At 38.6% G+C, this 16,855-nt stretch overlaps 1 protein-coding gene across 5 annotated transcripts; it reads right to left on the minus strand.

Annotated features, from left to right (window-relative positions):
* Window positions 1–13,313: 13,313 nt before the first annotated feature.
* Window positions 13,314–15,486, minus strand: LOC116246256 (glycylpeptide N-tetradecanoyltransferase 1). Of its 5 annotated transcripts, none has more exons than XM_050075706.1 (3): window positions 15,326–15,483; window positions 15,035–15,250; window positions 13,314–14,885 (listed from the first exon to the last, which is right to left on the minus strand). In XM_050075706.1, the coding sequence occupies exon 3, from the start codon at window positions 14,861–14,863 to the stop codon at window positions 13,562–13,564; it is 1,302 nt and encodes a 433-aa protein (XP_049931663.1). In that variant the 5' UTR covers window positions 14,864–14,885; window positions 15,035–15,250; window positions 15,326–15,483; the 3' UTR covers window positions 13,314–13,561. The 5 variants fall into 5 exon arrangements, with proteins under 5 accessions (XP_049931663.1, XP_049931664.1, XP_049931665.1 ...); XM_050075707.1 differs by having other exon boundaries at window positions 15,029–15,250; XM_050075708.1 differs by having other exon boundaries at window positions 15,333–15,466.
* Between the last annotated feature and the right edge of the window lie 1,369 nt (window positions 15,487–16,855).

Consider the following 16,855-nt stretch of genomic DNA (forward strand, 5'->3'; position numbering starts at 1 on the left):
ACGACGACGTCACTCGGATTCGAGAGGTGATTGGGTCCCACATCTGGCGCTTTACCGCCACGTAGGACGCCGTTTCTAATTCACTTCACAAAATAACAGCGTTATTCATTAAATATTAAGTCCCCGCCAATTTGCTGCCGCGTAGACAAGTCTACCTCTGATCCAGCATAGTTGAACCGATCCGGTATCCGGTTCAGTTCACAATGCCAACCAAACTCTTATTTTATTTTCTTAGGCATCGTTTGATGCACACAAAAATTACTATGCATCAAAGAAATTTTTCCCTGTTCGTATTATTTTCTCGTGTAACATCAAACACATGAAACTTTACCATGTGTTTTGCATTGATTTTGGGAAAAATTTCCACGCAAAAAAATCAAACCTCTCTAGGTCCGACTTTTTTTCACTATAATTTTACCCTTCTTTGCATCAAAAGTTGCCTGCTTTCCGCTTCTCTATCTGCTTTTTCTACCATGCTTTAATTTACATGTTAATAATCTTTATTTTGCTTTACAGCACAAAGAGTGACACCTCAATAATTTAAAAGGGTAAATGACCACCTATCAACCCCGATATTATTAGATTTACACCAATTAGTATCCTCAACACGACATAAATTTATGGTAGCATTTGTGGACAATTGGTTTTGCCGGACATCGTCGGCAAAATATAACCATATAAAATTATATTAATATATAAAGAAAGCTAGTACCCAAAGTAAAAGCACCAAGTCTGGTTTCCATCCCATCGGTTCTGTTTGCTTTGATCGGTTTCCAACAATGACAACCCAAGCTCCACAATCCGTATGACAAATATGTGCATATATATAAACTCGTAAATAACACCTTACCCTCTCTAATTTAACCAAGGCAACATATGAGGACACGCAATCTTTGAACCCTTTTTAGTATCGTATGATTATAAATAAAAATCAGATCTCGTTTTTTTTTTTAAGTAATCGTTTAGGAATTGTTGATTCCTTAGACGGCGAATGAACAAATCCGAGCATTATTTTGTTTCAAATTAGGAAACCGACAAGGTGACGCACCAAGCAGATACATAGCGTCGTTTAGCTTAATTTTTATAGGGGGTTGGTATAATGGGACAGACATTGACTTAGGGGTGTTTGTTTGGTAACAAAAACACTAACATAATGAAACACTAGAATACAATGCATAGATATTCATTTACAAAGTCTTTTTAGGAGCAGTAGCGGAGCTACCAAGTAACTGGTGTGGGCCATTGACCATGCTAACCCATGAGATCTTCCGCTGTAATAGCGATGGACCTGGGTCTAGGGCTGAACACGAGCCGAGTCGAGCCCGAGCTCGGTCAGCTCGAACTTGGCTCGACTAAGTAAGACACGAGTTCGACTCGGCTCGAGCTCAAATATAGCTCGACTATCCTGGCTCGACCTCGACTCGATAGTCACTTGTCGAGCTCGAGCTCAACTCGATTAAGCTCGATAAGCTCGTTTACAGTCATCCATACTTGTTGAGCTCGAGCTCGACCGTGAGCTCGACTAAGGCTCAAATACGTGAGCTCGATTAAGGCCCGAATACGTGAGCTCGATTAAGGCTCGAACCGGTTTTTTTAAAACTGATATTTTAGTGACGAGCCGAGTCGAGCTTTAACGAGTCCACTTGAGTGAACTCGAACTCGACTCGATTAGTTAAACGAGTCGGCTCGTGAACTCGAACTCGACTCGTTTAACTAATGAAGCAGCTTGAACTCGCTTACGAGTCCAGCTAAAACGAGTCGAGCTCGACTCGTTGTGCACCCCTGCCTGGGTCCAACAACATGCAATGCTCATTCTAGACCCAGGTCAGTGCACCGCAAGCACCCGCCCACTAAGCTAAGGACTGGTAAGTGTCTCGCCTCTTGGCTAAAATTTTTTGGCTTCGCCATAAAGATGAGTCTTATTAATTTTGGCTCATATCAAGTTTCGTTTCTAAAATCAAATTAAAAACAATATATGTTATAGAACGGATACGAAGAAAACGTTACTGGTGAGACTTGGTAAGTGCAGGCTCATTCAATTCATATATTTGAAGAACAAAGAAAAAAAGCTTCGCATTAAAAGTTTAAAATTAATGCTTTCAAGATAATACCACAAACCATTGCATCAGCACGAACAATGAACCGGCAAAGCAATGTGCACCGCTAATCAATGTAATTCACAAGTTGACGTGTGAGATATAAGCAAGCAAGAGGCCGAGATGAATTCGTCGAAAAATGTGAACGAATGTCACAATCCCACCAGTAGCCGTCAATCGTCATGGTTTATTAAAGCTTAACTTTAAAAGTTGTTATATGCATGGTGGCACCTAATATTTGAGCATCCCATCGATGATTTTTACCTTGTGAAATTTTTCAGTTTCACATGAATATAAAAGCAAACTAGTGGACTACTCCATCACGTTTAGAAGGAGAATGGGAATAAATTTTGGTTTGAAAAGCAAGCTCATTTCAAACCTGTATACATTTAAATATATGCGGCTAGGCAGAAATCCTTAGTTGTGAAGCAACTTTGTTGAGTATGAAAAGAACCATTTATGAGCCTATGTTTTTAGCACTCAACCGGAGGATAATCCATGATTAGCGCGAAAGTGATATGATGCAAAAGTTTTAAGTATCATCTCGATGACACATTCAGATCCCTGGTTGTGTTTTAAGATTTGAGGCTGCATAAAAAGGTGTGTTTTAGGACATCCTCGATTTAAATAAACTAAGAACTTCAGTAGCGTGGATTTTAAATCCATGCTACATGTTAAAAACCATGGATTTATGGTTGGATAGGTGGTGGTCTGATCTTAAATCCATGGATTTCATATCACCACGGACCTCAGATCTGCAGTGAGACAAACACAACCTCAAAGAAAATTAGTTTAAGAAAATTAGTTTTGTGAAACATAGTTTTGTAAAAAAATAGTTTTTTAAACGTCTTTGTGCAAGTTTTGGTAATAGAACCAAAACATTTTCTTTTTTTTTTTAAAAAAAAAAAAAAGAAAAAGAAAACTGGAGGGTGCTAGGTTGTCCGCTTTATTTTGAAAAACAAGTGAGTTTGGGCAAAACTCACTGTTCTTATCATCCTGAAATGCAATTTTGGAAGTAAAAACTATTTTTTACCTTCAAAATTTGGTTTTGAGGTATCATCCAAACGCCCCTACGCTGTTGATCTTTATTTTTTTTCCTATTTGAAAACCATACTCATGCCAAGAAGCTTTGTCGCGATCTCGCTTGGGAATCAAACAAAGTGGAGTGGATTCATTATTAGAATCATAACTTACCAATTGTTCAAATAACGGTGCCTTCTGTTGGGTCCAACTGAGAATAAAGTTGGGTCTGCACACGATTAAAATGATTGGGAAGCATTTATTTATTGTTTGGGACAAACGCCACTTTCTGGAGGTTTAACGTAAATCTCATGTCCAAGTCAAGTGAGAAGGCGATGGCCTATTTGGGGACCATACCATGGACAGAGCGGGGCCTTCTATTTTATTAGTATTTAATAGGGTTCAGCCCATGATATGCCAAATTGCATGCATATACAACCCGCACCAAGTTCAATGAGCAGTAGAAACACTGACACTCTTCTTTCATGAATTTGCCTTAAATATCAAGTCAAATTTATAAAACATTAATTCTAGTGTTCTATTAATCCGACATGATATTTGAAGCATAATTATAAAGCACTCGTAAAATATTTTTGGTGCTAAAATATCACTATGGAGTCCTTTGGCAGCAGGGACACAGTGTTCCATGAATCTACATAAGAAACTGACAGATTTATAGAACATTAGTTTTAGTATTTTATGAATCCGTTTAAATTTGAGGTAGATTTATGAAACACTTGTAAAGTGTATCTGTTATCAAACAAACTTGATGGCTTGTTTGGCAAATTAAGGATATGTACAACAAAAGTTTGAACAAATTCACAAAATATTTTTTAAGTATTTCATAAATCTGTCCGAAATAGTTATGTACTACGAGCACTCTGAGCCCTAAAACTCTGATTCATATGTGGCTCCGTCTTCACATGTTGTCCATCCCCATTCAAGTCATGTGTTCTGCCATTCAATGGTCAAGCTCTAGATCTGACTCCAATTATGGAGTAAAAGATACTTTAATGCATGAAAACGACCTGCCCAAATGGCAACCTTGTTAGTCTGCATTCATGCACGCCACATGAGAAGCCTCCTTCTTTCTAGATCTGGATATGGTAGGCCAGGGATGGATCTGGACGCACTTGGACCCCACCATGGGCTATTTGGATCTCCAATCTATCTTATTGCTAATTTTAGCCACGGAGCTGTTTGATAAGAATGGGTGTTTAATTGCTAAGTGTTATATCGCATAGAGTTTGATTCAATTGCCTTATGTGTGGAAAGGACACCATTTTCCTCTGAGATGTGACAAATTTGGTGACGGCAGATAGCGTCCTTAAAGCTGAAGGGGCTGGCCGTAGGCACGTGAACGGCTCACGCTCGTATCGAATTCAACTCTTATTGAATTTGAGTAATTGTGTTTCGATTCAATCTCCTCTGTAGATTCTATCTTAGAAATCTGAACCGGGCCCGATTAACACAAGATCCAACATTTATATGTAATTAAGTTTGATTTTTATTGGGTCCTGTTATAAGGTCAATTTCATAGTTAATTTTTTTTGTGGAGTCATAGCCAAATATCATACAAATATTAAAATTCGGTTATGAAACTGCATATCAAATCTCAGTCCAGTTAATAATTTTGTCTACAATTTTTTTTACTAAATCTGGCTAACAGTTCATAAATTGGGTGGTTGATGCAATATATCGGATCCATTTATATCTCTAGCTTAAATTGGGAGTATAAATGACAGTAAGAAATAATCTGGTCATTCAAAAGACTGGGTCGTTTCATGGCCATCCATCCAACAATTTTTCTGTTTGTTCTTCTTCAAATGTTACCGTGCACATTTTTTTAAAAAATCACCAAACTTTGCGATAACATAATTTAATAACTTTTATTCTTATATATATATATATACACATGTGTGTGTGTGCACTGTGTGTCTACGTGTGTATAGTGGATCTTTGGATTTCTCCATCCAAGTTTGTGCTTACAAATCATCAAGCTTATCATAACAATGCATCAAATCACTGTGAATGGATTAAAGGCAAGATGGACAGAGGATTTCAAAATGTTCATCATTTTTATCTTTGTTTTACTTGCAACCATCCATCAATATGTGTATGTGTGTGTGCGTGCGCGTGTGTATATGGCTAGAATCACCTAACTCACTTATAAGGGTCGTTCAATCCATCGCGATGGACAGTTAAGAAAAAACAATAAAAAAAAAGTGTAAATTAATAGTAAATAATGAAACTATTCATCGTATTTTCTTATTGTTCTTCTCTCAACAATCCATCACAATGAACTAGACGGCTCTCATGAGTAAGCAGGAGCTTCCTATATAATTAGAATCACCACTTAATTTTCTTATATGTACATAAAATATGAGTTCAACTAACCTTATCTTAAAACTAGTTATTTTTTGTCATCTTTCTTCTATTTTCCACGTGATTTGTTGTTAATATAGGCCCACTTAATTTAAGACAAAATAACATGATAGCTAAGATTCGAGGCTGCATAAAAATATGTGTTGGGGAGAGATCCTTACATTAATCAAACTGAAGATTTGTTATTCCGAGTATTGCATATTATTATTGCATATTATTTCGGCAGTCTCCTTCGACAGCAGATCCTGGTGAATTTTGTCACTGTCTTCATTATTTAATTAGTTTATTTATTCTCTCATACACGAAAGAAGACGCCGACCTGGTTTTATTTTCTGCCGCCTTCCGGCGAGCTGCCAGAAGGAGATCACATAAGATTGGTTGGACAAGTTCAACGGTAAAAGATGCGAACATTCCTTACATTGGAAGCGATTCTCTTTTATTAGGCTGAGCATTACTTGTCAGGAAGGTTTTTCTCGGTAGGTTTTAGTTATCGTTGATTGTGCTGCAAGTGAGAAGTCAATGTCATCTGAAATATAGCATACTTTTCAAAATAATGGCAGCCATTAATTTGTTGGTTAGAAAAAGCACTACAATGCATAGTGAAATTTTTTATGAGGGAGTCGAATTAAAGTTTCTACATTTTGAAAGAAAGATAATTTTTCAAATTTTTTATATAAAACAAGTGAAATTTTTTAAAATTTATATGTAATTTAAAAAAAATTAAGGTGGGGCCAAAGCCCAAGCGGACCCTACCTTGCCTCCGCCCCTAGCATTAGGAGTACCCTTAAGCTTCATTCTGCCCTACCGGTGACATAGAGGTGTAGCATCACACGAATCAAACTAGTAAGGTTACATTTGTCTAGCCACTAGCCCAACCAGATATGTTATGCCCCTGTCACATGATGCAACAGATATTCAATCTGTTGTTGATATGAGGTTATGAAATTCCTCTCATAATAATCAACATAGAGAAAGAGATAAACTAGAGTTTTTAACAGCAACTAGCAAAAAGAGCATTGTGTTGTGGAAAGATAGTATTTCAAAACACATCTTTTAAGAGCACCATATTCTTTTCGGAAATATGGTGTGTGCAAGTACCAATGTTGTTTCTAGATCAAACAATCATATGCGTTGCATAATTACATAATACCATGTTTGATATTATAAACGTATAATATTCTTGAAATAAGAAGATAAAACACAATGTTCTTATCAAATGCATTGTAGGATCACAGGTCCTCTAGGTTGAGTTTGATTACCATGAATTTCAAATCTATCACTGCAGATCTTAGATTCACTTGGCCCTCAATCCAAACTTGAATTGATGTTTTTTTGCACTATATCGCGGATTTGAGATCTATGTTGAGGGTGGATGTTGAAATTGTGGATTTCAGATCCCCTCGGGTTTGAGATCTATAAAAAAAATCAAACGCAACTTTAAGTTGTTAGAATAAAGTGTAAACAGGTTCAAGTTGGTATCGAGCTTTGCTCATTTAAACCCATTCATGCCTTTTTATTTCAATATCAACTATCAGTGCACCCAAAAAAATTAATGGGCTAGAAGTAGAAAACAATTTTAAATGTTGCCCAACACATATATTCTAAAATATAAAAATATATACTTAGAGAGAGAAGCCATTCATCAAAAGGCAACAACTTGATGAATGATCATTGGAAAGCGTTGCGTGCAATTTACGACGCTTCCCACTTGATCTTAACAATGACCTATTATGGCATTCAAGTTCGTGATCTTTATTTGTTTTTAAACATAAAAGTCTGATGATTTCTTCGTCTTACAGGTTTGGCATCTTCCAAAAGTATCAATAACGGATGCGGAGATGAATTAATGGGTGAGACCAGCAGCTCCCCATTATGATATCCTTGATTTGGTTTCAAGTCCAAAATGGGAAATGAATCAACAGAGATTGGACAAGGTTTTTTATATGAGATATTTAGATTCCTCTAAGATAACGACAGAGAATAAAGTAGCTCAGTGATAGCTCCGTGATAGGCCAATAGAGGTGCAAATGGGTTGTACCGTGGAAAACTAAACACGTTATTAGATCATCTCTAAAGGGTTGATGTATGGTTTGGAGTGGCAGTTGGTAGGCGGTCAGTATTCGAATGTCATACGTGTGTCAACCTGCAAAAAAGAGGTCATCGATGCACAAATTAAAGCATAATGAAAACGGCACCTCCATCCACTAAAAGCAAGGGCGTAGGGAGGGGAGGGGGGGAGGCTAGGCCATGGCCCCACCCTGGCCAATAAAAAAAATTACATTGAAAAAAATAATTTTTTTTAATTGTGCCATGTATTTTTTTTATTTAAATTTAATTTGGCCCTACTCAGATCTAGAGGTTGGACTGTCGGCTCGCTCCTAACTAAAAGCATATCATTTATCTTAAAAGAATAAGGAGTTGAGTGCGAGCTTGGTCTATTTTTCGAAGGTAAAACAAAAATTAAGTCACTATCAGAACCGGAACAGTATAGAAAAATCCTTTTTTTGGCTCTCTCTTCACAAAAACAAAAATCACTCAACCAGATCTGGCCCATTTGCAACCCCCTACATTCAGAGGGCAAAGAAATTGTGTTCAAATTTTTCTTGCATTCTTTTGGAAAGAAAAAAAGAAACATTACTGATATCCCATAAATCAGCCCATCTCACCCAAAATACTAATAAAGTTACTAATTTTTTTAATTTTCATTTAATTTATGATTGTGTTTGATACGTCCGGCACAGGCTGATGTCTGTTGGTAAGTAGGTTTCAATTACGAGATGCAAACACTGCACGGTGACAATAGTTTGCTCTACGTTCTTAGGCGAGAGCCTCTAAATAAGAAAATGGCTTGGAGAATGTGTGCGCATTGTCTCGAAGATGATGATATAAAAGTCCATTTAGTGGGCAAGAGGGAAGTATTTAAACTGTTCTTATCAACATGCGTCATAAGAAAAAGAACTAACACATTAGTTAGCATGGTGCTTTCAAGCCATAATTGAGGTAAATTGTTTCTCTCCATTAAGTCAAAAGAATTCAGAAAATTTGAAGTCTACGTCATAGTTAGCAAACCCATGACTTGGACTCGGATTGGCAGATGGCTGGGTCATTAGGTCAGCGAGTTGGAGTTGACTTGTCGACTCAGTCAAGTTTTGAAATAACCATGATGTAAATCACTACAGCTGAATCGAGCTAGTCAAAGCCAAGTCAAGCCTAGTCAAGGGTGAGTCGAGTCAAGTCGGGCTGAGTTCAGGGCAAGTTAGAGGCGCGTAGGGCCAACCTTGACTCATGGCCGAATTTTTAGCTATCTGAGCTGACTTACGCACTTCCTGAGTCACCCCCGAGAGTTTTTGCCAACTAGAGCCTACAAAGTGACATCATTTAAAGTTACATTAAATAGTTAACATAATATATATCCATGTGGTGCAAAAATGTGGTACTAAAATGCAGGTTAAACTATAGGAGGGCATCACCCAAAAGCACTGCAGAGTTGGCACCATGGAAGAATGTGGGGAAACATGGAGGCTTCCGCTCTTAGCCGGGTGGTAGGATGAAATACTCTCCATACTCACTCGAATCTCCATACTCACTCGAAACTAGAGTAATATGTCGAAGTGCAAACAAATAAGTGTGCGTTGAAAAATTAAGTAAAAATGCTTGTTATCCTTCATAAGTTCGAACCTTTTGTGACTAATCATGCGCTCCCTCGCGGCCTCACCACCTACTTAATACTAACCACATGAGTGCAAATCTAAGGACGTCAATGGATTGACTTCGGATCCAATATCTGACTGAAATGCTAAAAAAACTTGGATACAAAAAATTATCATCCTACCAAGAAATTAGATCAAAATCGGATTTAGAGAATGACATTTGATCGGATTCATATTTAGATGCAGTTTTAGTTCTAAGTAAAGATCTGATCAAAGCCAAATTCAGTTTTAAATAAGTATCATATATCCAACTTATATTCATAATTTGAAGTCGGTTTTTAACATATCATACTGTGGTTTGGATTCCGTTGCATATTTAAAAGCCATGCAGATGTGAAAATGAAAGCCAAAAATTCAAATCCTATTCCAATTGTGAGAATCAGACGGATTTGATATGACTTTTGTTCATTTGTCGCTGAATCGGAAGACATTAAGCATCCAATATATGGTAAAAGACATCTTATTCTAATTTAAGCCGTGAGACATCCACAAAGTGACCACTATATCTAACAAGGAAAAACCTACGGAAAACTATGAACTTTCATTGAACAAATAAAATTGGGTAAGAAAAAAAATTCACACCCTTGATTTTTAGGTTCTTGTAAGAATAAAGCAAGTTGAACTAAACGCGACTAACCTTAGGTAAATTATGCACGTTGCACACCAAACCATGATTCCATGCTCAATTTCTATCGCACTTCCAAGACATGATAGAAAAAATGGAAGACTACCATGTTTTGTGGCATGTTGGTGACCAGTGTGGCCATGTTTGAATGGAGGGAGTCCGCAAGAGAGGAGGTTCTTCACTATGATTGAATGGGAAGAGTATGAACGAGAGATCACATTTATTCCAGACAACTTCCTCCATCACTCGAACACGCCCCAAGGGCAGATGGAGTAACGGGAGGCACAATTTTCTCATATCCACTATTCTGCAACTAAGGGGCTGTGATTAAACTTTCTCTCTCACACGAGAAGCGGAATGTTGTGGGTCTCAGTGCAGAGAAAGTGGGTTCCCTTCCACCTGACGAAACAAATGGTGCATAAGTGGTTCACCAATCGGGGCATAAATTTTCAGAGAACCTCACGATTCAAGGTCATTTTATATCATCTAAACAGGCAAAAAGGAACACGAGAGAAAGAACCCCAATGGAGTTTGGTGCAGCAGAATGGAGACTCGGCTGTTTGATGCAGAGTCGTGATTCAAGCTCCATGAGCGCCAAAAGCTCCATTCACACGAACTCTCTACATGAGACGATGTACAGAACTAGGAGGTAGAGGTACGACCCACGAGGATTTACCACCCTAGGCAAGTGACTAAGACTATACCTCCATCCTGAGTATACCTCGATCCAGGTGCGGTTTCCTCGTGTAATAAATCAAGTAGAAGAGGCAGGGTCGAAGCAACCAGCCAGTTAAGAAGGCTAGAGATAGATCACAGTGTAGTCAGGAATGAAGCAAAGATAGGGAAAGTTGCCTGTACAGACTCAAATATATTCCGTAAAGATAAGCAAGGAACTGGAAACAGCTTCAAGCTTCCTAGCTTAACTGCAAAATATCAGGTAAAGAAATGAAGTTTTCCCTTACCTACTCCCTAAGCAATGCCACGTCATTGGCAAAAATTCTGTTCTTCAATTATGTGAAAAAGAAGGCCAGAGTCTTTTCTAAATCTTAACAAAGCCGCTATTTTTTTCATATAAACATGCACCTCATTGGTTCTCCATGTTTTCCCTACCGGTTCCAAAGCCCTGCTTCCTTCTAGGATGTCACAGAACAAAATGCTCACCCATCCAATGGAAATCATAAGCAGGAATATTCTGTTGCAGGGAATGAAGTTGTAGTTGAAAGAGGGACCCTCCAACCTTCCCTCTATTAAACATCCCTTCTGCATTCTACTTTACAAAACCGATGTTCCTGAAGCAGTTCCTCAACAAGACTCTGACACAAATGAGCTGGTCGTAAGATCAGGTGGCTTAGCTGAGAAATCTGTTTCCGGCTAGCATAATGAGCTAGAATCATGAGCAGTTCAAGAAGCACAAGCTGAGCCGAAAACAGAGGTGCTTGGCTTGGCATGTGGAGCTAGCATATTACTTTTTAGATTATACACACATAAGGAGTATGATGTTGTGTGCTGGATGGCTAAAAATTAAAAATAGGTCACTAAAAACAGCCATCACATGAGCATTAGCAGCAGATTATGATAAGCAATGGTTCAAGTAGCAATGATTCATGGTGCTTTTATTAATTTTTGGCCATCTGACAACATTGACACAGCACCATGGAATTCTCCACATACATATAAACACACACAAACACATTATCTTACATGTACATAAACTATGTGTACTGTATTCTCTATTACATGCACATATTTCACACTATACTTGTTGGCACTCTATGCTATGCTACTTTAAGAACAAATGTTCTTGAGAAAATCGTCGGGCGCCATGACTAGCTCATGAGATGAGATCAACTGGAGAAGGCAGCTCAAACAGCCTTCTCAATTTATTAGCACTTCTAGCAGTCTTTTGTCATACCTGCAGTTCTACCCAATTTGCTAAGAGTGTTTCACTTGGAACCTTATCAAGATTCTCTGCCAAAAAGCTGATGTTATCAAGTAGAGAAGGATCCGTTTACAGGCTTTGCTTAACCAATGACTACAGTTGATACCAAGACCATAATGATTTTTTCTCTTATTTCACTATCTGTTGCTATTATAACCATTCTGTTATTTCATGTTTGACATGCTTTGACAACACTTCAGAATGATGTCTGTATGCAAGGCTTACAGCCTAAAAAGAGCACAGTTTAGGATTGATCCTCAAGAATCTTTTATTGCTCAGTTTATATTGGGTTGCAACATAGACATGCTTCCACTGATGAAATTGCAAAATTTACATTGCAGACCAATTGCGGAGAAACCTATTATCCTTTTATTTTATTTTATTTTACTTTTTCAAATAGATCAGCCAGCTGCCAAGAATTCTGATCGAATATTGCTGCCACTGGTTTTATCTTCCATGAAAATTATGATTTGCAACATTTTCTCTTGACCCAGATTTCAGTCTTCATGAAGGCAAGGGTGAAATGTCAATGAGCCTTTTGTTTTCCACACTCGAGTAAATAGGACTTTTCTGGATACTGCACTCTTTCACAAGAGCCATAAGGATTAAAATTGTGCAAATTTTCAGATTTTTAGCAGACTAAGTCAATTAAGTGGGGAAAAGTATCGAATAATTCATCAAAAATCAATGGCTCGTGACGTAGAAGATATCCTGTTAGAATAACCAAATTCACGTGTAGGACATTCTTAAATTTTTGTCCTCCCTATTCAGCCTGAGGAGCTACAACAGTAAGGAAATAAAGATTTTTCCTTCTAAATATCATTTGGAGCTACTCCTAGAGCCACCAGAATGTCACTATATGAGTTTATTCTTGTGCAAAGGTGCTAAAGATCTTCTCATCTAGAGTTAAGGCCACTTATTATGGAAAAAGCTTTCACTACATTAGCACACGATCTTTCCTTCTATGCTCAAGCTACATCCACTGAAAAGCAGAACATTGTTCCAAAAGAACCAGCATTTTTATGCACCACTTGATTTTTCATTCTAATGCATTACCAGCTGTAAAACAAGCACAAAGTTTCATAACGGAGGCTCTACTTTACCTTTATATTGTGCACAAAAATCTTAAATGCACAAAGCTAAAGTTCATGCAAAATAAAAAGAGAATATAATACTGTTCATGTAGCTAAAATACACCTGGAAGTGCTGCCAGTTCATTCCAAGGCCATCCCAACAGCTGCAGTTTGCCAACAATGGCAGCCACTAACCTTAGAATGAGTTCTGCTGAATGGGGAATGGGTTTCTTGTCATTACCATAATGGTCTATGAATGAGAAAAATGGCAAAAAGAAGTTCATAAACAAGGCAAGAAAACCACCTCGCTACATGTCTATTCATCAAGTTGTACAATTAAGAATTCTTCAGGCACATAACAGCAGGGTTTGGTGCTTCTGTTTTGTTCCATTTATCAAAGCATCCGCAGAAATGTACTTACCGTACAGGAAAGTAACAATTCGGTAAAACACAAACAACAGCTCCTGGACCAGATAAACATTTCTGATGCATCATTCAATTGCCCAATGTTACACTCAATGTGTTCCTCAATGATATACGGTCTTTTACACAAAACACTTGAATGATGAAAGACATAATCATTCTATCTCCACCACAGACAGGAAAAACAGTCCTCGAAACAAAATTTGGATCACATAAAATTGAGCCAAAACAGATCAAAATGTTCATGCATGTCCCTGATATATGAAGAGATGTAAGAACATTACCATGAATTACAAAAGCACAAGTCCAAGTTCTGAAGGCTTCAGAGTGTGCCTTATCCGATAATTGTACAGATAATAGTGAAGTTGTCCATCGCCAGGTCCGAACTTCAGTTCCTTCAAGAATGTCTCGTTCTGCATAATGTCCAATGCATTAAAAACATCGTACTCCTTCTTCTTAGCAATAATAAGTGCATCATTCATAAGCTGCAGCAGAGGGGTCTGCAACGCAACATTGTAGTACGAGTATGCTGCCTTCAGTACTGAATAATTCTGATTCCCAAGAATCGAAGATGGTAGGGTGTAGAAGCTACAGAAGTCGGTTATCTCTCGAGAATCTGGGCTCTCAACCACAAAACTGTCAATAACGTTTTCCTTTGGAAGAAGCCAATGCTCCACATCATCTTCATCAAAATCCGGCGCAACAATGAATTGGGAAAGATAATTCCTCAGAAGCCGAGTAACCGCTGGCACATCCCTCAACTCCATTGCCCTGAAACCAGGCGTCGCTGTCGAGTCAGGCAGCTTATACAGCTTAATCGTCCTGCTCATTGTCATCCTTGCACCGAGTCGAGAAAAACCAACATCGATAAGCTTCTTAGGATTCAACGAGCGATGCCAATATTGGCATGTTGTGATTGGAGTTGGCAGCACAACACCGGCAGTATAAGCTGCCTGCCATATATTCTCCAAATGAACCCGCCTCGTGACCTCCTTAATCATCACAGGGGCGAGCCGTTTCGATCGGAGCTTCTTGTGAACACAAAGAAAATTGATCTCCGCCATCAGAACAACCTGATCCCTAACACGAATCTTCGCCGGCACGCCGGTGATGAATGCCACGAGTTTCCTCGACCCCTTGACCCTGACGCCTATATGCCAACTCCTGAAATAGCCCGGCGGCCGCAGCGCCCACCTCAAAAACTCCTTTGAATAGTTGAACCTGAACATGTTCTCGTCGTCCTCAACGTAATTGTTCATAAGGAGATTGTAGACCTCCGTGCAGGTCTCTTCCAAGTCCATGTCGCAGGTGCTCCATTCGTAGGGGCTAGGGAGATTATACGGCTCCTGCCTCACCTCGGAGAGAGGAGAGGGATCCTCGATCGGACCTTCTGGCAGGCTGGTGTCGCCGACATCCTTGAATTGCCCAACCGGCTGGGTCTCCCAGAACCGGTGGCGCCTTCCCATAGACAGCGCTTCCTGAACCCTCCTACTGATGGCATCGATTTGATCGTTGCTCGTGGTGTTCACTGCTGGGGAGTTCCCTTCATTTGATTCGTCTGCTGGTCCAGACGATGGGTTTTCGCCACTCATTCCGTCGGAAGAAGCGCTCGATCTGCACCAAATAATGAAAAAGAGAACAAAAACATGACGAACACTTGCTCACCGGATCTATGAGAGGAAAATCAAAATCAACCCAGATTCCCGTTATCAAGTTTCCTAGCCGAGCATTCGCACCAAAGTTATGGAAAATCCAACCTTTACCAGGATATTGTGATTCTCGACACAATCTGCAATTGCCGCCCGGAAAATCAGGTGGGAATTCAAAAAAATCTATTTTTAGAACGAAAGCTCAACTGGGTATCAAAGAAATCGATCTTTTTTGTCGGATATCTCAATCGTTCATCCTGAGATCTCCATTGAGATTTCGTCCAATTCGATGTCTTGGCGCAGTATCTCAATCGGCTATGGGCTTTCTGTCTGCAAGACTCCCCATAAGGAACTTTCAATCGATCGAGAGATCATGAGTGTGAGAGCGAGAGAAGTAGAGCTTACCACTTACCAGAGCTGCCGGCTGGCCGATCACGGGAATGAGTGACGAAGGGGAGGAAGGAATAATGACTTTATTCTAGGGTTTTGTCTGTTGGGGAAAGCCGTCGGGAGAAGAACGCGTTGCTACAAAAGTCCCCACTTTACCGTGAGGACGTCGCTAGCCTTCTCTCGGTCAAAACGAAGAGAGGAATGTCTTCCTGTTCCGCATTTTACGTATCACTACGAACCCAAAATGACCAAATTTGGCATGATCAGGCTCAATTCACTGATGCAAATTCGGATTTAGCTCGGATTTGTAGTGTGAACTGTTCTCTCTGTACAACAACCCAAACTTCGACTCTGAATCCTGCTTTAGTTTCAAGTTGTAAATTGAGCTTCAATGATCATGGAATTGTATCAGTAAAACTAATTCTAAAATCTTAAAAGTCTGTTTTGTTAACAGGTTGATTTTTTAAATGTTTTTAATAGTTGCAAGCTCCTGCATTGCTTTAATGATATTCCATAATTTAGGTGCATTTATACGATGTTGGATCTTACAAGCAGTAAAATACAAATGTTCTGTATAAGTCGATAAAGGGGAATGAAACGGTTACTTTAATCCACTGTAGCAACTCACCAGTGTAACCAGCAAAATTAATATAGTTCGCGTGCTGATGTATACTTGAAAGTGGGTTCAAGTCACTTCAACAAAATTGATTCCCATATATTGCTTACATTGTGTAAAAGAAGAAAGAGATGTATGATGGCAGCAGTTTCCTGTTGATGAATCGTATTCAACATTAAGATATAACCAACTATTCAAAATAAATTATTTGATTCATGTATTATTGATGTATTCATCGAATGTCTCCAGTAAAAGTGAATTTGAATGTTCTCTAATTGGGTGTTGAGTTACCTTGAGTATTGGACCTAACAGTTTAATTTGACATGAGACTTGCTTTAAGTACATATATCGTAACAATTTGTAAATCTAGAAACCGTGCATTGATCTTCAGATTCATGGATCTTATATTACTCGAATAAGAAACTTTACATGTATCCATTAATTTCAGAACGTGGGATCTACAAACCTATCGATTAATGATTGCATCTTCTAGAGTAAAAAAATATGAAAATTTAAGATCTAAGATCACTCTTAGATAAAACCAATCATTCAAATGCTGCGTTTGTAATCAATTATGGTTGCCCAAGTAATAACACAAATGAAAAACAGTTGCTTGGTAATGAGAAAGTAGAACAGTATGTTATATGTTATAGTGTTTCATGAATGTGCCTTGATAATTGAAGTTGACACAAAGGCCATCCGGACATTTGAAATATTTTCTTACTTGTTTATGAGAAATATTCTCAATAGTTTAACCGTCTCCATGTGGCCGTTGGCAGAACAAAAGTTCGTGGGAAAACTCTTCCCAGGAAAGTATCTTTTTTCGCATTCAAACGCGCCTTTCTATGTCCCTACGATTATCCGAAAAAATCCCGATAAAGCAAAAAACCAGAAGTTCCTTGCAATTATATTCCTCCCCTTTAGAAATC

The sequence above is a fragment of the Nymphaea colorata genome, chromosome 1, assembly GCF_008831285.2.
Source record: "Nymphaea colorata isolate Beijing-Zhang1983 chromosome 1, ASM883128v2, whole genome shotgun sequence".
Lineage (NCBI taxonomy): Eukaryota > Viridiplantae > Streptophyta > Magnoliopsida > Nymphaeales > Nymphaeaceae > Nymphaea > Nymphaea colorata.